The sequence below is a fragment of the Tamandua tetradactyla genome, chromosome 2, assembly GCF_023851605.1.
Source record: "Tamandua tetradactyla isolate mTamTet1 chromosome 2, mTamTet1.pri, whole genome shotgun sequence".
NCBI classification, from domain to species: Eukaryota; Metazoa; Chordata; class Mammalia; order Pilosa; family Myrmecophagidae; genus Tamandua; species Tamandua tetradactyla.
The window spans coordinates 17,956,979-17,979,841 of record NC_135328.1 but is presented as its reverse complement, the minus strand read 5'-3'; the positions used below and the strand labels follow the sequence as shown (position 1 = coordinate 17,979,841).

Sequence of the window (22,863 nt, the reverse complement as noted above, 5' to 3'; positions counted from 1 at the left end):
GTCATCCTGTGATATACAATTACATTTCTCCACTGCAGACTATGAGGGAATGTTTCAATCATGTTAGCTGGGTTTTTTACTTTACCATAATAATTATTATGGACAGATTCATTTGGGGTAACAAATGGTCTTTCAGAAAAACACTGGGGGATTGCAGCAGAGCCCAGGGTATGGGAGCAGATGTGCTTTATGAAGTAATATGTATTATAATGAGAAAAGCATTCTTCCCTATTCCATTAATTGTTGGCACTACCTAATAATCAAGAATTACTGACCCTTCCCACCCTCTAGCCAACAGATATTTGTGTGTTGTAATGCAGCATGGCCCAAATACAAGCTCAACTCCATATAATATTGAGAGCTAGCTTTTTAGTAATATTAATCTGAACTCTACCTGTTCCCTCTGCCTTACCTACAACAAAACTTGTGAATAATACATTAATTCCTTCCAATAGGCAAATGGCTGAGTAAGTGATACAATGCAATGGATGAACTATTGTGCAGAAATCTGAACCAATAATTATGAAAACGCTTTTAAAATACTGAAAATGCTCTTATGTTTAGCCTTAAACATAAGGCTAAATATAGGAGCATAATACAAAATTGTCAGGATACTAAGATTCCAGATATGTAAAAATGCAGTTGGATGAGGGAAGAGAAGAAGGAAAAGGCAAGCTGTTGTACTGACAGGGAAGATGGAAAGCAATTTATTTTTTCTTCTGAAAATATTTTAATGGCCCTATCATATCCTTATAATAAGTTATTTTTAAAATCAAAGCCCACCTCTTATGAAAAAGTTAGTGGTCCCTTACCATAAAATCATAGGCTAAAACCTACATGTGATAGATGCCGAAACTTTTTCCTTTCAGTTTCAAAAAATAGTATTGGAATCTGCCAAGGAATCGGTTCACATTATTCAACGTCAGACACATTTACACTCATATGTATTAGTAATTCCTTTGGTTGACTTTGCCTTGGTGTTGTCATGGCAACTGTCTCCACTGCCATTAGTACCTCTAGGGCCCAGCCTTGTTCACATATTTTTAGGCTGTTTCTCTTCTAACAAAGCAATTAATACTTGTGGCATATCTGCATCTGAAACCCTGGTGACTGTTCTGTCTCTTGCATCTGCTTAGCGTTCAGTTTCCTTCCTGTCTGTTTTTGTAGGTGCTTCTGTGTCTCTTTGTGGTGGTTCTTTCCACCAAATATTGCAAGGCTTCTTGCTGTTTCTAATTATATCCGACTTGGATTATTTAAAGTTTCCTTTTCTTCACATGTACTCCGTTGTCCCCTACCAGAGGACCGTCTCTCTCTATTATCAATGTAGTCACATATTTTCATGGGTGATCACTTTTGGCTACCACATAGAAGAGAATCAAAATCCCATAGGGATTGTTGGGACTTGAATGTGGTATGTGGTTCAAGACTGATACTCATGTGATCGAACAAATTGGACCTGCCCACTCCTGTCACAAGAAGTTCATTAAAGCACAAGATGGCCCCTCGCATTTTCTGACACCTGAGTCATGTAATTGTCCTTTTTAATGAAGATTAAGGATATTAGACACCTTTTCTCACATTTCAAGTTAGTTTTTTAATAGTGATGCCCAGTGTGGTAAAATTGCTGTGAAGCGGGCATACTCTCACATTGCTGAATAGAGAATAAAATTATCCAAAGTTTTTGTTGAGCAATAACTACTTTTAAAAGCCTTATCAATGTTTACTTTCTTTGGTTCTGTAATTCTTCTCACTGGGATTTTTTAAAAGGAAATAATCTGAAATGTAAAATATATATATATACACACACACTATATATTGCAATGTTGTTTACAATAGCAAAATCATACAGCGCACTCTAAACCTTCAACAACAGAAAAGACATGTGGTATACCCACAGGTTGAAATATTATGCAAGTGGAATACTGATAATAACATAGCAAGTACATACGATATAAGGTCGATTGACAAATATTAATTTAAACAAAGAATTATATAGTGACTATAATGCAATCCTAACTTTGCAAAGAGAATAAATTAAATCATAAGCCCCATAAGAACAGAAATCATGTTTGTATATCTATAAAATCTATGTTTGTATATCTATATAATCTATATCTATATAATCTACCATAATATCTATCAATATTTGTTGTATAAGTGAATGAATGCTCAGATAGATGAACAGATGTAGCAAAATGACTTGAAGGTAACACACCAAATTTTTAAGAATGGTTACCTTTGGGAGATGAGACTTCTGGTATTATTTAAGTTATTCTACTTATTTGTGTTTCCCACCTCATTAACTTTTTTTTTTTTTTTTTTTTTTGGCATGGGCAGGCTCTGGGAATCGATCACCTCATTAACTTTTAAAGACTTTTTTGGAGGAGTTGAATGAATCTTCCTAAATTTATGCCTCGCCTGTGGAGAGAATTCAGCACAAATTAACACCTTTCTAGAGAACACTTCACATAATGGGGTGATTCTGAACAGACTTTGCATGGCATGGATTCCCAACCACACATAGAACTTTGTCTACTTCATTCTAGGGGGTCAAATGTTTTTAAAGTAGATGGAAGTTATATAAACTCCAGAACTCTGTATACCTATAAGAATTCTGTATACTATAATTATTTTATTGATTCTTTTCCCAATACATGGTTCAGATCGCTTCCACCTTCAAAAACTTGCCTGCCTGCCTAATGAATGAATTCAACTCCTTAGCCTGGCATGCAAGGCCTTGCAAAACCTGGTTCCAAATCCACGTCCCATCACAATATCACCCAAACTCAAGGCAAGAGCATCATCAGATTATTTGCCATTTGCTGTATATACAATACAATGTCCTCCTTTCCTGCCTATGCACACGCTGTGCCCTTAGCTTGCAATGCTCTCTTCCTCTTCTCTTGTCAAAATGCTCCAATACCAACTCAAACTGCCACCTTCTCTGGGCCATGAAGATATAATCAGTGACAAAAATTGGTCTGCAGAATGTTTAAAATTAAAGCCTTTTTACCTTTCCAACACTCAGTCATTTCAGTTTCTGCTAAAAAAACAAAAGCCCCTCATATTCATTGGGCTTCCACTTAGAATCTGCTGTAAGCAAGCCTCACTAATGGTAGACAGCAGTGATGCCAGCAGAGGTTCACTCAAACTTATCCGAGAGGGATGTGCGTGCATGTGCATATATGTGTGGCACAGGGGTTCAGATTCAGGACCAATGTGACCAGTTTACATGTATGTTTGCATGTTGGAGAGTGGTGATTAGAGTAGGGAGTGATGAGGAGATGAGTGCCATATATTGCTAAAAGAAATTTCTGGGATTTTGGAGTCAATTTAAAACAATTTTTTACAGAGTTCCAATATTGAATCTTGGATCACTGGTGGTGAGGGAAAGAAGGGAACAGCAATTTCTAACCTGGTGGATGTGCCATGAATAGCAAGTGAAGGAAAATTTTGAATTTCCAGGGGTATTTGTTTCCGCCTTTTAAGGCACACTCAGAAAATTCACCAAAAGATAACATTTTTTTAATGTTTCTCTTTTTATTACAATGACTGCTCAATATTAGCTTTCAACCTGCCAATGAGCACACGCAGGAGATAAAATCACCAACCCAGAAAAACACCAACTGTCAGAAGGGACTGACACATGGCAACCTCAGATAACTCAACCTCAAAAACACCTTCACTCTCTTCTCTTCATCCTCCTGTGGGTGACACTTCAACACAGCCAAACCATTTTCTCTTGCCTTGCAGGCATCTTTTTGCAGTCTTTAAGAACATTTAGAATATTTCCATATTTACAAGTGTTCTAATTTCCATCCTCAGCAATGAAATCCATACATAATATCATCCATCTTTATTTATATGAAAATTCACCAGTTCTTTCCCAATAAACATGGTGTGCACTTTTCCTCACTTTGCATTTCACTAATTTCCTCAATGAACCCTAACAAAATTACACCTTTGTTTCACCTCCCAATGCCTTTTTTGCACTAATTCACTGGGGTCCTGCCACTTCAAACTGTTTCAAGGGTCCAGGTAATTGATTGATGCTGACTGGTTACTCCATCTCTCTAGAAGCTTGAACAAAAAGAAATAGGATTAAATCATATCTGAGAGGAAATTCCAATAAAGAAGGAAAAAGCTTCCTGAGTGTATAAATCAGATGTTACAATGGTTTCTATGAAGGTTATAGAACATCAATCATTAAAGTTCTTTAAAAAGGAGGTAAGTCTTTTTTTTATTATCATTAGGGTTTACTCTCTGTATTGTACAGTTTCAGCCATTCTAAAAAATGCATAATGTCATGTACCCACCATTACAGCACCAGACAGAATAGTTTCACTATTCTAAAACTTGCCTGTGCTACACCTATTCACCCCTCCTTCTTTTTCTTTCTCCTCCACTCCTGGAAACCACTGATCTTTTTATTGTCTCTATTGTTTTGCCTTTCCCAGAAGGTCATATAGTTGGAGTCATACACTACACAGCCTTTACAGATTGGCATCTTTCACTTAGCAATATGCATTTAAGTTTCCACCAAGTTTTTTCATGGCTTTGATAGCTCATTTCTTTTTATCACTAAATAATATTCCATTTTATGTATGTATAACAGTTGGTTTATCTATTCACCCATGGATAAGAAAGATATCTTGGTTGTTTCCAATTTTGACAATTATGGCTAAAACTGCTATAAATATTCATGTGCAAGTTTCTGAGTAGACATAAGTTTTCAACTTGTTTGGTTAAATACCTAGGAGTGAAAAATCTCTAAAAAGAACTTCAACCTCCTTGGAAGAAGTGATCCTGAACGAACAATCTCTTGTTGCCTTTTCCATCATGAAATTTCTATGATTAACAAGTATTTTAGTGGCAGATCCTTCTAGCTGCCTACCTGTAAAAGGTTGAATTATGAATCCCAAGGAAAGATATGTTCTTAGTTTTAATCCACCTTCCTGTGGGTGTAAATTCACGTGTAAATAGGATGTTATCTTGAGTCAAGGTGTGGCCCAGCTGAATCAGGGTGGGCCTTAAGGCAGATGACTGAAGTCCTTTAGAAGCAGAAGAAATTTGGACATAGTCAGAAAGCCATAGATACACGGGGCCAGAAGCCAAAAGTCAAGAGAAACCAAAACAGACACCAGGAGAGATAGTTCCCCATGTAATGGGTGGGAGAGATGCAAGCCAAGGAACCCCAAGGATTGCAGCAAATCAGCACCAAAATGCTACAGAAAGCATTCTAGGAGAAAGTATTGCCTTATTATGCTGGTGCCTTGATTTTGGACTTCTAGCCCCCAAAACCATGAGCTAATAAATGTTTATTTTTAAACCAACCCATTGTCTAGCATTTATCATAGCAGCATGGCAAACTAACCTTAGTAGTCAATGGTTTGAGGCTGAATGTACTCCAGAAAAAACATATTCTTAAATCCAATCCATTTCTGTGGCTATAGACCTACTGCAACTAGGATCTTTCCATAACAGTACTTCAGTTAAGGTGTGACCCACCTCACTCAGGACAGGACCTAATCCTCATACTGGAGTCCGTTATAAGAGAATGAAATTAAGACAAAGAGAGAGAAAGTCATGGAAGCAAAAAGGCGAAATCCAGAAGAGAAGGGAAAGGCCAACAGTTGCCATCCTACACCTTGCCATGTGACAGAGGAGCTAGGATTACCAGTAGCTGGTCTTCAGAAGAAAGCACTGCCTTGATGATGGCTTGATTTGGACATTTTTCCAGACTCTAAACATAAGTGAACAAATTCCCATCATGTAAGTCAAACCATTTCATGGTATTGTTCTAAACATAGGAAATTAAAATGCTAACCAACATCCATTCTTCCCATCTCCCTGGCTAACAGACCCCATGCTGCCAGAGGTGGCCATGTAATCTTGCCAAAGAAACAGAAGCAGAAGTAATTAGGAGGATCTTTTGAGGAAGCATCTCAAAAAGAAAACAGATTCAACCAGCATACTCCTTTTGCCCTTTGCTCTTTACCATTTCCCATTCTTCTGACAGGAGGCAAACTCAAAGCCTAGGGATGCAAATCTTACAATTGTGAGGAAGGAAGCTACGTATTAAACACAGCAGAGGAAGAAGAAAGATGTCTTGAGCTAGTACTCCAGCCATGAAACTTTGTTAGATGTATTATTATAGTAGAAAAATAAATCCCTTCATTGTGTAAAACACTATCATAGGATTTTTGGTTATTCACAACCAAAACCAAAGCTAACTGGTACAGTTACACTGTGCCTTCCTTCACATTACAAAAATGTGGTGTCCCAACTGGACTCTGGATTCCCTCCTCTTTATGTTCTCAAGGAATTCCCCTCTTGCTTCTTCATTATCATTTTCTCCTTCTTGACTTGATCATTCCCATCAGCACAAATATGCTCCAATAATTACTATCTTAACAAGAATGAACAGCTATTTTTTCACAAAAAAGAAAAAAACAGTCGATTGTGATGATTAAAAAAAATATTTATTCCTTCTAGTCTCCTGTATTCTAGAGCAGCTAGAAGGAAAATCTGAGAGGATGGTATGGTAGTCCATGATAAACTCTGAGATCTGTCCTATAAATACTTGTTGAAGAGTGCTCTGAAAACTATTGTTTTTTTATTTCTTTGCTTTGTATATATATTATATTATACAACAAAAGAAGTTAAAAAAATGAATAGACAAATGAGCAAACTAATGAGAAGAGAAAAAAAGAGAAGGGAGAGAGGAAGGGAGGGAGGGAGCTCTTGATTCTACATCCCCTTGTAGCCATCACATTTCTTGACATTTTCTGAGTTGCCATCTCCACTTCCTCTCTTTCCATTCTTACCTTAAACCACTTCTCAGCCTTCTATTTGCATCATTCAAATGAGACTGCTCATGCTGAGTCACAAAGATCTCCTTATCCCCATTTCCAAAGTCCCTTCTCTGTTCTTACTTGGTCTTTCAGTAGTGTTCACCAATCAGCAGTCAATCATTCCCTCTTCCTTAAAAGTGCCTTCCTTTGCATTCTGTGGCAGCACATCCTCCTGGTTTCCCTTCTGTTTCACTACTCTCTTTTTCTTCTCTGCTGGATGTTTCTCTGCTCAGCCTCCTAGAAGCACTCCAGAAATCAGTCCAGGGCCCTGTGGTAGACAGAACAATGCCCTGAAAGTTGTCTACATTCTAATTCCAGAACCCATGAATATGTTACCTTACATGGTGTCTTAGTTTGCCAGAGCTGATATGACAAATATCACACGTTGGTTAAGTTAACAGCAGGAATTTATTGACTCATGGCTTCAGAGACTAGAAATCCAAATTCACGGCACTGGCCAAACCATGATTTCTCCCTGAAATGTGTAGTTATTCTGGTGCTGGTTGACCAAAATTCTCTGGAGTTCCTTGGGTTACATCTCTGGTTCCCATCACCTGGCAATCTCTCTCTCCCTGTGTCTGCTCTACAAGTTTTCATTGACTTCTGGCTTCTTCCTGTGGCTTTCTCTGACTGACTGTATCCAAATTTCCTCTTTTTATAAGGCCTCCATTCATACAGATTAAGACCTCTCCTGATTTGATGTGGCCAAATCTTAACTAATAATAGCATCTGCATAGGAACATGGATTAAGATGTGAACTTGTCTTATGGGAGGATACACTTCAATACCCAACATATGGCAAAAAGCATTTTGAAAATGTGATTAAAGATGCTGAGACGGGAAGATTCTTCTGGCTTATCCAGGCCCATTGAATGTGTAAGGGAAAGAAGGAGGCAGGAAAGTGAGAATCAGAAAAAGATGTGAGGATGGTAGTTCAGTGTGGAGGGATGAAGACAGAGGAAGGGCTACAAGTCAAGGAATTCAAGCAGCCTCTTGAAGCTGGAAAGGCTCTCCCCTAAAGCCTCTGTAGGGAGCATGTTCCTGTCAACACTTTGATTTCAAGCCAGTGAAACCCATTTGGAACTTTTGACCTCCAAAACTGTAGAAAAATAAATTTGCATTGTTTTTCAAGTTCCTAAGTCTCTGATAACATGTTACTGCAGAAGTAGGAAATGAATACAGGCCTGTATCTGTTTGTTAAGCTGTTGGAATGCAATATACCAGAACTCTAGATCAGCTTTTATAAAGGGGATTTATTCAGTTGCAAGTTTACAGTTCTAGTGCCGAGAAAATGTCCAAATCAAGACATCAACAAGAGGCTACCTTCACTCAAGAAAGGCTGATGACATCCAGAAAACCACTGTTAGCTGAGAAAGCATGTGGCCGGCATCTGCTGGTCCCTTTTTCCTGTGCGCCATTGCTTTCAACCTCTGTTTCCTGTGGGGGTTCTTCACTTGGCATCAATGAGCCTTCACTTAGCTCCTCCAGAACAGAACTCTGGTTCTGGCTGGCTTAGCATCTCATGGGAAGGCACATGGCAATGACTGCTGAGCCCTGTATCTCCAAATGTCTCTGTCTCATGTTAGCTCTGGCAGCTCTGAAGCAACTGTTTTCCAAGTGTCTGTATCTGCTCTGAAGCTTCTCCAAAATGTTGCCCCTTTTAAAGTACTCTAGTAAACTAATCAAGACCCACACGCCACCACGGTGATAATCTAATCAAAAGTTTCCACCCTACAATATTAAATCAGGATTAAAAGAAATGGCTGCCTCCACAAGATTGGATCAGGATTAAAACATGGCTTTTCTGGGGTACATAATACATTCAAACCAGCACAAGTCTCCATTCCTTACTCCATCTATACACTCTTCCTAAGGGATCTCAACGACTTTAAAAACCATTACATGCCAAGGCTACCAAATATTTCTCAACAAGTCTGACCTCTCCTTAGGATTCCACATTCATATACCCAAATTACGACTTCTGGGGGCAAAAAAAAAAAAAACAACTTGGCAGTCCCCTTGCAAAATGAAGATTTATCTAAGCTTATTTTTTGTCTGAATGTGTTAAAGTAGTCTGTATACTTTCTGTGCGCCTCAGGTTTGATGAGGCAGCATCTGACCATGATGAGGATGCAGTAGGACAGAGCAAGCTACCATCCACTCCCATTCATTCATTCATTCACCTGAATATGGTTATCGACACAGCTTAAAATGTGCCAATGGCTATGCCAGTCCCCAAACTGAACAATAGGCATGTTCTATCTTGTGTGTCTAATAGATATGTCAAACTCAATAAAGCCAAATGAAAACCTCTTTTTCCCCCACTTAATCCCACATGTTCCTCCTCCCCCCCCCAAAAAAAAACACCCTGTTTCCTTCCCAGGCTTAGTAAACCATACCACCTGTCCAGTTACTCATGCCAAAAATCTTAGGACTTACCTTGTATTCTCTCTTCCTCATTCAGCAAATTCTGTCAACGCTACCTTTGAAACACACCCCAAATGCATTTGCATCTCTCCATCTCTACTACATCCTCTACAGTCCAAGCTTTTGCCATCTCTCCCATGGAATGTGCAACAGCCTCCAACAATCTATTCCCCAAGCTGCAGTCAGAGGTACATTTTTTATAACGTCACTCCCCTGCTTAAAACCCATCAATGGCTTCCCATTGCTAGTAGAATGAAAGTCAATTGTCTCATGGTGGCTTTCAGAGCCGTGTCTTATCTCTTCCATCCTCATCTTATATCTGGCTTGCCATGTGCCAACCACACTGGTCCTCTTTTGAACATATCAAACTCACTTTTGCATTAGGACATTTCCACTAGCTTTTCTCTCTGCCTGAAATGCTCTTCCTCTGATTTCCCCTTTCAACCTTCAAGTCTCAACTCAATTGTTACCTCCTCAGGAAGGCTTTCCCTATATAAAATAGCCAGTCAGTTGTTCTCCAAAAGAGCTCTTTATTTTAATTCTTTGCACCGAATGTATCCTTATCTGATATTTTTTCCTATTCGTTTATTGTTTCCTTCCAATGGAATATAAAAATTTATGATGAGAGACCTTATCTGCCCAGTTCTTTGAAAATTGCCTGGTACCTGGTAGATGTTCAGTAAATACCTGTTATGAGTGAAATTTTTATCCAGGACCCTTTACTACAGCTAGGAACTGCTCTCCTGTAGTCATTACTGCAAGTTGTCTTTACTCTCACTATTCTTAACAAATAGCACTATATCTGATTTCCTTGTTTATTTTTCCTTCTCCTTCAGTGGATGCCAAGTCCTTAAAAATAGTGATTATGAGATTAGAACACTCCAGGAAGTCAATCACCATGTTTGAACAAATGAATGAATGAATGAATGAATAAAAGAGAACTGTATGCCCAGATGCTGTCTCACCACACATGAAGATACAAGTCAAATTAACTAGCAGCAAATTCAGACGATAAGAAGCTTAGTTAAATCTGCATTTTGCAAAGGTGATGCTTGGGTTTTTTTCTCCCACAGGAATTAATTTGGATTTATGTATCTGGAATACTGGAGAGAGAATTCTGGAGGCAGATTGCTTACAGGTCTTTCATTTTCCAACCCAGTCAGTCATTAGAATATTGGTTCCATTTTGAGGTAATATCTTCCTTTACTAGACATCTATCAAATAATATTTAAAATCCCCTGCTTAGAAATACTATGAAGAATATACAAGGATTTGGGGGACAAATTCCAAAATCCTCATTTTGTAATGAGAATGAGATACAGTTCACTAAATATACTAATGTACTGAATATATATAGTATACCATACATTAATATATTAATATAGAGTAGACTTTGATACCAATCTCCTTTCATTAAAGAACTACTAATAAGATAATTGCATTAGCATTTGTACAGCTAACATTTAGGGAGAATTTACTAGATTCCAGAAACTTTGCTAAGAGCATTACACAAGGAGTGTTAACATTATTCTCATTTCACAGACAACATAACTGAGTCTAAGAAACTCGCCTGAAGTCTCGCTGCTATTACGTGGCAGATCCAGGATAATAAACCCAGTGATCTGAGTCCAGAGCCCACAGGCTGAACCACTGCACAAGCCTTAACTAACTGGCAGGGCCAGGGGGCTGGCCAGACTTTCTCAAATGGTTCTTTCTGGATTTTCTTCTGAACAGCTTCATGCATACAGCTCCCTTCCCACCTGCTCTGCTCTCTGCTGAGATGTCTGGATGTCTTGTGTTAATTTCAGGATTCTTATTACAAAGCTTTGAGTCTCTGCTTAAGTACTTATTCAAAGGACAAACTGAATCAGACCCTAAATGCTTACCGCCATCAGATTCCGGATACTTGCTTGATGTCCGCTGCTTGATGCTGGAGCAAGCTGACTTTCCAAACTGGGTGCTCTGCCGCTTGGTTCTCTCTGCCCCAATTTGCTCTCTGCTCTGTAGTGTCCCTTTGACCTGAAAAACATATATCTGCTTGAAGTGAAAAGTTCAAATGTTTTCTGCCTTGGACAGAAACATGTTGGGAATATTTCCTATGAAGCGCCATTTACAACACCACACAAGATATTTAATTACTTCACAGTCAATTCTGTATAGGTTTTCTAGAATGTTGTAATTGAGAGCATGACTTTTCAATCACATTTTGTGGATTCCAAATTGAAAAGATTTTAATAAGCTAAATCACCTGGTACTTTAGTTTTCTTAAGCATTTCAAACTTGCAGCTCACAAGGGTTTTATTGGTATCCTCCTCCCTCAGTTAATAGCCCCTGACACTTGGGTCATATCGCAACATATCCATCTTGCTGTTTTTGCTTTGACATTTGGCCATTTACAACAAAAGAAGTGAGAACATCACGGATAAAAGACTGGAACATGCAATTCTACTACCTTTTTTTCCCCGCTAATAAAAGACCAGAAGGCCTGGTCTTTACGTTTTATTTCTTTGCTTTGGATACACACTATTGGGATATTCAGAAAAGGCAGGGGGAGTTCTGGCCAAACTGGAAAAAGGAAAAGGCACCAAGGTAGTCATAGTTAGCAGTCATATTTTCAGGTAGATAACAGCATATTTTTAAATGCCTGAATAAGGAGTATTTTAGCAAACTGGGGGGAAAAATTATCTCCATTCTCACCTCTTACACCTCCAGGTTCCCTAAATGCCGTAGGTAACCTTACAGATGGAAGCCACGTGGCTTAAGAAAATTAAGGCCCCAGACATATTAGAAATACAGCCAATCACAATTTCCAAAAATAATTCATGTCTGTGCGGCTCAGTGCACAACACAGCTCTATTATCCAAAAAGAAACATTAGGCCTTCACTGCATGGCAACTCCTCACAGCCGCCAGAAGCCAGTTTCTTTATCAATCTAGCAGGAGAGCAATTAAAGACAATAGCTGGAGCAGCTGTATTGAAAAACAAGTCATTTGTCTTCCCGTTCCCCCACCCCTTTTGCTCACATAGTCAATCTGAACCTAGCATTTCTTCCATAGCTTTCTCTCTTTCTCTCTGTATTCATCCAGTATAAAAAGGACTCCCAGTGATAGGATTAAGGCCCATTCTGACTGAGGTCACACCTTAACTGAAGTAGTCTCCTCGAAAGATTCTACTTACAGTGAGTTCACACCCACAGGAATATATTAAATTTAAGAACACAGATAAATCTCAAAAACCTTATGCTGAGCAAAAGAAGCCAAACACATTATATAAGATTCTACGAAGGTTCCATCCAATAGGGTAACTTTTCAGAAATCTACAGTCTCCAGATGGGTCCCTGGACAAGGTAAGTCCTGAAACGCAAAGAGGGCCAGCCTCTCTAGAACATCAACTAGTTCCATCTCCCTATCCCATATGATCAACAGCCCCTACAACATGAAAAAGTTAGAAGGGGCATAACCCAAATACCCCTAAAGAGTGGGAGAAAGATCAAAGGTGATGATGGAGTTATACAGAAGGTAGGGTTTAATAAATGAGTAGGATTGCTGAATCATTATATTGCTATTTCTTTTCGTCTACTGTATCTTAGCACAACTAGATGTAAAAACCCAAAATTGTAACCCATACCAAACTCTAAAATCTGTTCTACAACTAACTGTTGCAATGCGCTTTGAAATTTATTGCTTTTTTGTATATGTTATTTTTCATTAAAAAGAAAAGTGGATTATGATAATAAATCCACAGCTATATGATGAACCTCTGATTGTACACTTTGGATGATAACATGGTATGTGAATATAAAATATATATTAATAAAAAAAAATTACAAAAAGATCAAAGGAAAAGGTGGAGTTATAAATGAGAAGATATGCTTTAACAAATGAGTCTGACTCCTGAATCATTATATATATATATTTCTTTTAGTCTCCAGTGTCTTAGAGCAGCTAGAAGGAAAAACCTAAAATTCTGGAACTGTAACCCATAACGAACTCTGAAATCTGTTCTATAACTAATTGTTGTGGGTGCTTTGAAATTTATTGTTTTTTGTATGTTATTTTTCACACAAAAAAAAAAATTTTAAAGAAGCCAGGCATTGAAAAGTTCGTACTGTATGATTCAATTTATGCATAAGTTTAGAAAAGGAAAATCTAATCTATACCGATACAAAGCAGATCTGTGATTGCCTAGAGCCAGAGGTGAGGGTGTTGGCTTGACTTAGCAAAGGGGCACAAAGGAATCCTCTGGAGTGGTAGAAATGTTCTATTTATTGACTGTGGTGTCCATTACATGAATATAGAAAAAAGGCAAAATATTAAAGTTATAGACTAAGCAAATACAGCAGTAGAATTTAATACAAAGTTTAGAAATAGGTCAAAATAAACAAAGGGATTCAGTATCTAATAAAGGTTAGAAATCACTGGGAAGTATTGGAAAGAACTATTTATAAATTGTATTGGGCAATTAGATAACCATCTAAGAAAAAATTAAATTAAATTGACACCTTACATCCTATACTGGGATAACTCCTGAGAGTTAAAAGATTTAACTATAAAAAATATATGACCATAAAATACTGTAAAGAAATGGGAAAAACACTTATAATCTCAGAATAGGGAAAGTATTTCTAAGACAAAATCCGTAAGTTTTAAGAGGTAAATTTTTTTACTACATCTAATATTTGCACGACAAATGTTATCTCAAACAAAACCCAAATACAAACTAAAAGCTGAGAAAAAAATTGCCACTCAAATCATCATTTGATATTGATAATTTCCCATAGATATAAAAAGTTCATACAAATCAGTAAGATAAAGATCAATAACCCAATAGAAATATGAGCAAGAGATATGAACAGCCAACTCAAAGAAAAGAACATTCAAATACTGAGAAGACATTCTCACCTTACTCCAATAAGAGAAACACAAACAGCTATACAGAGATACTATTTTCACACATCAGATTGGCAAAGCTCAAAATACGTTAGAACATATATACGGTTTTGGGGATGCAAGCACTTTCAAACAGGGTAGTTCTGATCAGACATGACCCCTGCCAGGGGTAGGAGGTGGTGTGCAAGAAAGTGTGGATCTGAGGGAACACACTGTCCCTCTGCTCCAGACTGCCCCAGCTGTGAGCTGGAGAAACCTCCCCACATGGCTCTAAAACGAACAACACCTGTGGGGAGCCCAGAGGCATAGCTACCCATGCATCATGAAAAAAGGCATCTCCAGTGTCATGGTCAGGTTCATGTGTCAACTTGGACTGGTAGTGGTGCCCAGTTGTCTGACTGGGCAAGCACTGCCCTGTCTGTTGCTATGAGGACATTTCATGGACTCAAATCATGATTACGTTTGCTGCATCCACAGATGATTACATTTGCAATCAGCTAAGGGGAGTGTCTTCTGCAATGAGTGGTGCTTAATCTAATTACCAGAAGGCTTTTAAGGAGGATTCAGAAGAGACATTTGCTCTTTTCTGCTTCAGCCAGCCAGCCTCTCCTGAGAGTTCATTGAAGACCTTCATTGGAGCTGCAAGCTTGTGGCGTATCCTAAGACTTTGGACTCTACATCCCCATGGTTACATGAGACACTTTCATAAATTTTATATTTACAGATATCTCCTGCTGATTCTGTTTCTCTAGAGAACCCTCACTAATACAGCTCGGTACCAGGAGTGTTTCATAAGAAACAGAATTGTTCTCGTTTGCTAACTGCCAGAACGCAACACACCAGAGATGGACTGGCTTCTTTTTTTTTTTTTTTTATTAATTAAAAAAAAAATTAACTAACACAACATTTAGAAATCATTCCATTCTACATATGCAATCAGTAATTCTTAATATCATCACATAGATGTATGATCATCATTTCTTAGTACATTTGCATGGATTTAGGAAAAGAACTAGCAAAACAACAGAAAAAGATATAGAATGATAATATAGAGAAAATAATAATAATAATAATAAAAATAAAAAATAAAATATATATATAAAAAAGAAAAAACAAAAAACAAAAACACAAACAAACAAACAAACCAACAAACAAAACAAAACAAAAAAACTATAGCTCAGATGCAGCTTCATTCAGTGTTTTAACATAATTACATTACAATTAGGTAGTATTGTGCTGTCCATTTTTGAGTTTTTGTATCTAGTCCTGTTGCACAGTCTGTATCCCTTCAGCTCCAATTACCCATTATCTTACCCTGTTTCTAACTCCTGCTGGTCTCTGTTACCAATGACATATTCCAAGTTTATTCTTGAATGTCGGTTCACATCAGTGGGACCATACAGTATTTGTCTTTTAGTTTTTGGCTAGACTCACTCAGCATAATGTTCTCTAGGTCCATCCATGTTATTACATGCTTCATAAGTTTATCCTGTCTTAAAGCTGCATAATATTCCATCGTATGTATATAGCACAGCTTGTTTAGCCACTCGTCTGTTGATGGACATTTTGACTGTTTCCATCTCTTTGCAATTGTAAATAATGCTGCTATAAACATTGGTGTGCAAATGTCCGTTTGTGTCTTTGCCCTTAAGTCCTTTGAGTAGATACCTAGCAATGGTATTGCTGGTTCATATGGCAATTCTATATTCAGCTTTTTGAGGAACCGCCAAACTGCCTTCCACAGTGGTTGCACCATTTGACATTCCCACCAACAGTGGATAAGTGTGCCCCTTTCTCCACATCCTCTCCAGCACTTGTCATTTTCTGTTTTGTTGATAATGGCCATTCTGGTGGGTGTGAGATGATATCTCATTGTGGTTTTGATTTGCATTTCTCTAATGGCCAGGGTCATTGAGCATCTCTTCATGTGCCTTTTGGCCATTTGTATTTCCTCTTCTGAGAGGTGTCTGTTCAAGTCCTTTTCCCATTTTGTAATTGGATTGGCTGTCTTTTTGTTGTTGAGTTGAACAATCTCTTTATAAAATCTGGATACTAGACCTTTATCTGATATGTCATTTCCAAATATTGTCTCCCATTGTGTAGGCTGTCTTTCTACTTTCTTGATGAAGTTCTTTGATGCACAAAAGTGTTTAATTTTGAGGAGCTCCCATTTATTTATTTCTTTCTTCAGTGCTCTTGCTTTAGGTTTAAGGTCCATAAAACTTCCTCCAATTGTAAGTTTCATAAGATATCTCCCTACATTTTCCTCTAACTGTTTTATGGTCTTAGACCTAATGTTTAGATCTTTGATCTATTTTGAGTTAACTTTTGTATAGGGTGTGTCTATTTTGCTTTTCAGTGATTGCAGTGTATTCCTCATGTATTTTGGGGCATTCTGGTTTGGTGCATAAATATTTATGATTGTTATGTCTTCTTGTTTAATTGTTCCTTTTATTAGTAAATAGTGTCCTTCTTTGTCTCTTTTAACTGTTTTACATTTGAAGTCTAATTTGTTGGATATTAGTATAGCCACTCCTGCTCTTTTCTGGTTGTTATTTGCATGAAATATCTTTTCCCAACCTTTCACTTTCAACCTAGGTTTATCTTTGGGTCTAAGATGTGTTTCCTATAGACAGCATATAGAAGGATCCTGTTTTTTAATCCATTCTGCCAGTCTATGTCTTTTGATTGGGGAATTCAGTCCATTAACATTTAGTGTTATTACTGTTTGGATAATATTTTCCTCTACCATTTTGCCTTTTGTATTATATATATCATGTCTGACTTTCCTTCTTTCTACACTCTTCTCCATACCTCTCTCTTCTGTCTTTTCGTATCTGACTCTAGTGCTCCCTTTAGTATTTCTTGCAGAGCTGGTCTCTTGGTCACAAATTCTCTCAGTGACTTTTTGTCTGAAAATGTTTTAATTTCTCCCTCATTTTTGAAGGACAATTTTGTTGGATATAGAAGTCTTGGTTGGCAGTTTTTCTCTTTTAGTAATTTAAATATATCATCCCACTGTCTTCTAGCTTCCATGGTTTCTGCTGAGAAATCTACACATAGTCTTATTGGGTTTCCCTTGTATGTGATGGATTTTTTTTCTCTTGCTGCTTTCAAGATCCTCTCTTTCTCTTTGACCTCTGACATTCTAACTAGTAAGTGTCTTGGAGAACGCCTATTTGGGTCTATTCTCTTTGGGGTGTGCTGCATTTCTTGGATCTGTAATTTTAGGTCTTTCATAAGAGTTGGGAAATTTTCAGTGATAATTTCTTCCATTAGTTTTTCTCCTCCTTTTCCCTTCTCTTCTCCTTCTGGGACACCCACAACATGTATATTTGTGCGCTTCATATTATCATTCAGTTCCCTGATCAACTGCTCAAATTTTTTCATTCTTTTCCCAATAGTTTCTGTTTCTTTTTGGAATTCAGATGTTCCATCCTCCAGTTCACTAATTCTAGCTTCTGTCTCTTTAAATCTACCATTGTAGGTATCCATTGTTTTTTCCATCTTTTCTACTTTGTCCTTCAATCCCATAAGTTCTGTGATTTATTTTTTCAGACTTTCTATTTCTTCTTTTTGTTCAGCCAATGTCTTCTTCATGTCCTCCCTCAATTTATTGATTTGGTTTTTGAAGAGGTTTTCCATTTCTGTTCGTATATTCAGAATTAGTTGTCTCAGCTCCTGTATCTCATTTGAATTGTTGGTTTGTTCCTTTGACTGGGCCATATCTTCAATTTTCCTGGCGTGATCTGTTATTTTTTGCTGGCGTCTGCGCATTTAATCAGATTTCCCTGGGTGTGGGACCCAGCAGGTTGAAAGATTTTTCTGTGAATCTCTGGGCTCTGTTTTTCTTATCCTGCCCAGTATGTGGTGCTCATCTGTCTGCAGGTCCCACCAGTAAAAGATGCTGTGGCTCCTTTAGCTTTGGAAGACTCTCGCTGTGGGGGAGGGTCGCCAGCCGAAGCGGCTTGGGGGAGTGCTGATCCAAATCTTCCAGCTGGCCGGGAAGCCAAGCGTGGCAGGGGGCGCCGGCCGCCATGACTTGGGGGAGTGCCGATCCAAAGTCCCAGCCAGACCGGGAAGCCACGTGTGTGGAAGGGACCCCGGTCGCCGGCCTCCATGGCTTGGGGGACCTCCGCTCCAAATCTCCCAGCAGGCCCGGGAGGCCACGTGGGGGGGGGGGGCGCCGGCCGCCACGGCTTGAGGGGACCGCCTGTCCAAATCTCCCAGCCGGCCTGGGAAGGAGGGAGGGAGGGGCTCCGGTCGCCAACTGCCACGGCCCGGAGAAGCGCGCGCCCCTCGGGGATCTCACCGCAGCGGATTCTCCCAGCCGGTTCAGCCGTTCCAGAATGGGGTACGCTGTCTTTTTGGTCTCTGTCGTGGCTCCGGGAGCTGTTCTGTACCGTTTCTGTTTCTTTAGTAGCTGTTCTGGAGGAGGAACTAAGACCCGCGCATCTTACTAAGCCGCCATCTTCTCCGGAAGTCTGGACTGGCTTTTAATAAAAGGGGATTTATTTTGTTAGTTCTTCAGAGGAAAGGCAGCTAACTTTTCACTGAGGTTCTTTCTTACATGGGAAGGCACAGGGTGATCTCTGCTGGCCTTCTCTCCAGGCCTCTAGGTTCCAACAACCTTCCTCGGGGTGATTTCTTTCTGCATCTCCAAAGGCCTGGCCTGGGCTGAGCTGCGAGTGCTGAGATGAGGTATGCTGAGCTGCTTGGGCTGTGCTACATTGACCTCTCTCATTTAAGCACCAGCCAATTAAATCAAAGATCATTCATTACAGCAGGCACACCTCTCAGCTGACAGCAGATGTAATGAGCAACAGATGAGGTTCACATATCATTGGCTCATGTTCACAGCAATAGAACTAGGTACCTTCACCCAGCCAAGTTGACAACTGAATCTAACTACCAAAAGAATCTTAAAAATGAGTTGTTGTTGGTGTTGTTTTTTATTATTAAACATAACAACATACAAACACAAACATTCTTACCATATCATTCCATTCTTGATATATAATCAATATATCACATAGTTGTATATTTATCATCATGATCATCTCTTAGAACATTTGCATCAATTCAGAAAAAGAAATAAAAAGAAAACAGAAAAAAACTCATACATACCATTATCCCTCCCTTTCATTGATCACTAGCATTTCAAGCTACTAAATTTATTTTAACATTTGTTCCCCCTATTATTTACTCATCTGTCCATACCATAGATAAAAGGAGCATTAGACACAAGGTTTACACAATCACACAGTCACATTGCGAAAGATATATTATACAATCATCTTCAAGAAACATGGCTACTGGAACACAGCTCTACATTTTCAGGCAGTTCCCTCCAGCCTCTCCATTACACCTTAACTAAAAAGGTGATACCTGTATATGCATAAGATTAACCTCCAGGATAACTTCTCGACTCTGTTTGGAATCTCTCAGCCATTGACACTCTGTTTTGTCTCATTTCGTTCCTCCCCCTTTTGTCTAAGAAGTCTTTCTCAATCCCTTGATCCTGAGTCCCAGCTCATTCTAGGATTTCTGTTCCACATTGCCAGGAAGGTCCACACCCGTGAGAGTCATGTCCCATGTAGACAGGGGGAGGGTAATCAGTTTGCTTGTCATGTTGGCTGAGAAAGAGAGGCCACATCTGAGCCACAAAAGAGGTTCTCTGGGGGTGACTCTCAGGCCTAATTTTTTTAATAGGCTTAGCCTATTCTTTGTGGCGTTAAGTTTCATAAGAACAAACCCCAAGATTGAGGGCTTGGCCTATTGCTTTGGTTGTTCCTATTGCTTGTGAGAATACCAAGAATTCTCCACTTGGGGAAGTTGAATTTTCCCCCTTTCTTGCCATTCCCCCAAGGTGACTTTGCAAATACTTTTTTATTCACTGTTCAAATCACTCTGGAATTTATCGGGGCATCACTCTGGACAAACCTACAAAATCTCATGCCCTACTTAAGGTTCCATGTACCTATGGTGTTCAATTAAGGTGTCCACATAAATATTAGGAAATGCACTAATCAAAATACAAATTTTGTACCAAATAAACATTTTTTGCTTTAGTCTCACACATAAGTTAAAGTTTTGAAATATTAATTACCATCTAAAAAGTGAGTTTTTACAATTGGTTTTGTACTCTGATTACATTCAAAGACACTAATGACTGTTTCCAATAATCAGAATGACACTATCAATCCATGGGGTGAACTGACAAAAGAGATAGTCTAAATATCACCATTTGATTCTGCTAATTGTTCGCTTACACAAAGCCAGGCTCTGGGTGATAATGTTTTTGACATCTTTACGGAGTTTTGTAGAATTAAGTGGTATAGAGATGTTCACTGGTTGTTGTTAGATACACTGTATACACTGATAAGAGGAAGGGATGAGCTGAAGGTTTCAAATGAGAAGCTTATGCATGATATGACAGATGTAAAGTTTCTAAGAATGCCCTTAAGGAACATCTTATTTCCTTAGCCACAGATTGGAGATCTCTGAAAATCAGACTCAGAGTTTCATTGTTAGAGTAGTAACTTTACAACATAAACTGAAATCTCAACCTTGCATACCTGCCATTATAGTGAGGGCATTGATTGGAAAGGAGTAGAACCCTGAAAAATAGGATGGCAGCATAATGTTGAAACCCTAGATCCTACTGAATCTTTTCTAGATAACCCTATAAAAGTTTGCCCTGAGGACATAGCTGCCCCACCTCCAGCCTGACCTAAGGATTTGGCCACCCAGTCTCCACCTGAAGGGATTAACCTTCAGTACCTGGTGAAACCCGTACTTACCCTCCATGGGGAAACAGCCCTTGCTCCTCTGCCTGGAGTGATTAAACCTGTTTCACCAGATGAAACTGCAAATGAATGCCCTGAAGAAACTGGCTTGGAAGATACTTCTAATTCTTTTCATGATCCACCCCCACCAACCCTTATTCTTCCAGACTAAAGTCCCAACAGACCCCTAAAGGTGAGGTACAAAGCGTCACCTATGAGGAGGTACACTATACTCCAAAAGAACTGCATCACTTTTCAAATTTATATAGACAAAAGTCAGGGGAATATGTGTGGGAATGGATATTAAGGGTGTGGGATAATGGTGGGAGGAATATAAAGCTGGATCAGGCTGAATGTATTGATATGGGCCCACTAAGCAGAGATTCTGCATTCAATGTTACAGCTCTGGGTGTTAGAAAATCCTTAACAGTTTGTTTGGATGGCTGGCTGAAACATGGATCAAAAGGTGGCCAACATTACCTAAGGTCAAAATGCCAGAACTGCTCTGGTATCACGTAGGTGAGGGGATCCAATGGCTTAGAGAGATTGGAATGTTAGAGTGGATTTATTATGAAAAGCCTGCTCATACACCCCAGGAATGTCTGGAGGATGCACCTTTTACCAGAACTGTGAGAAATAAATTTGCGAGACTAGCACCATCATCCCTGAAGAGCTCTGTAGTCACCCTTCTCTGTTGGTCAGATATTACTACAGGAACTGCTGTCACTGAGCTGGAATCCTAAAACACAATGGAGATGATCAGATCCCTAGTTGGCAGAAGCCAGGTGGCAGCACTTACTTGCCAAAGACAAGGTAGATGTGGCTATCATAATGGACAGCAGACTCAAAGCAGGAGTCAAAATAATCTGACTTGGTGGGCGATGGTGGCTCAGCAGGCAGAGTCCTCGTCTACCACGCCAGAGACCTGGGTTCATTTCCCAGTGCCTGCCCATGCAATAATAATAATAATAACAATAATAATAATAACCTGACTCACAGAGACCTGTGGCATTGGCTAGTAGATCATGGGGTACTTAGAAGTACAATTAATGGGAAGTCTACTAAATTCTTGTTTGAGTTGTATAAGCAAGAGAGTTCTAGGCCTAGTGAACAGAAGTCTAACTTGAATTACAAAAACGGAGAGTCATGGCCCCTTAATCAATTTCCAGACTTGGGACAGTTTATAGACCCAGAGCCCCTTGAATAAGGGGGGAGGCCAGGTCTCTTTGTGGAAGGACCCTGTAGCACTGCCACAAATTTATACTGTTAATCTTCCTCCAAGCCTTCCCCAAGGAGACCAACAGCCTTTTACCAGGGTGTTCTAGTTTGCTAGCTCCCAGAATGCAATATAACAGAAATGGAATGGATTTTAAATGGGGGAATTTAATAAGTTGCTAGTTTACAGTTCTAAGGCCAAGAAAATGTCCCAATTAAAACAAGTCTATAGGAATGTCCAATCAAAGGTATACAGGGAAAGACATCTTGGTTCAAAAAGGCTGATGAAGTTTAGGATTTCTCTCTCAAGTGTAAGGGCACATGTTAAACACAGTCAGAGTTTCTCTCTCATCTGGAAAGGTACATGGTGAACACAGTCAGGGTTCCCCTCTCATCTGGAAGGGCACATGGTGAACAGAGCGTCATCTGCTAGCTTCTTCTCCTGGCTTCCTGTTTCGTGAAGCTCCCCAGGAGGCATTTTCCTTCTTCATCTCCCAAGGTCACTGGCTGGTGGACTCTGCTTCTCATGGCTATGTCATTCTGCTCTGCTCTCTCTGAATCTCTTTCATTCTCCAAAATGTTTCCTCTTTTATAGGACTCCAGAAACTTATCAAGTTTCCACCAAATGGGTGGAGACATGTCATCATCTAATCCATCTTAACAACCACTCGTGATTAAATCATATCTCCA

At 39.1% G+C, this 22,863-nt stretch overlaps 1 protein-coding gene across 2 annotated transcripts in view; it reads right to left on the bottom strand.

Annotated features, from left to right (window-relative positions):
- The window catches only part of LOC143666756 (uncharacterized), a 279,905-nt gene that overhangs the window by 221,509 nt on the left and 35,533 nt on the right, over nt 1–22,863 (bottom strand). Inside the window, exon 1 of one of the 2 annotated variants that reach the window (XR_013167722.1) lies at nt 2,237–2,347. Coding sequence is in view for 1 of the 2 variants with exons in the window: in XM_077140315.1 (XP_076996430.1) it covers nt 11,168–11,300 (133 nt within the window). In the remaining variant the exon portion in view is untranslated. Of the gene's footprint in view, nt 1–2,236; nt 2,348–11,167; nt 11,301–22,863 lie in introns of those variants that run through there. The other variant, XM_077140315.1, reaches the window with a different exon arrangement.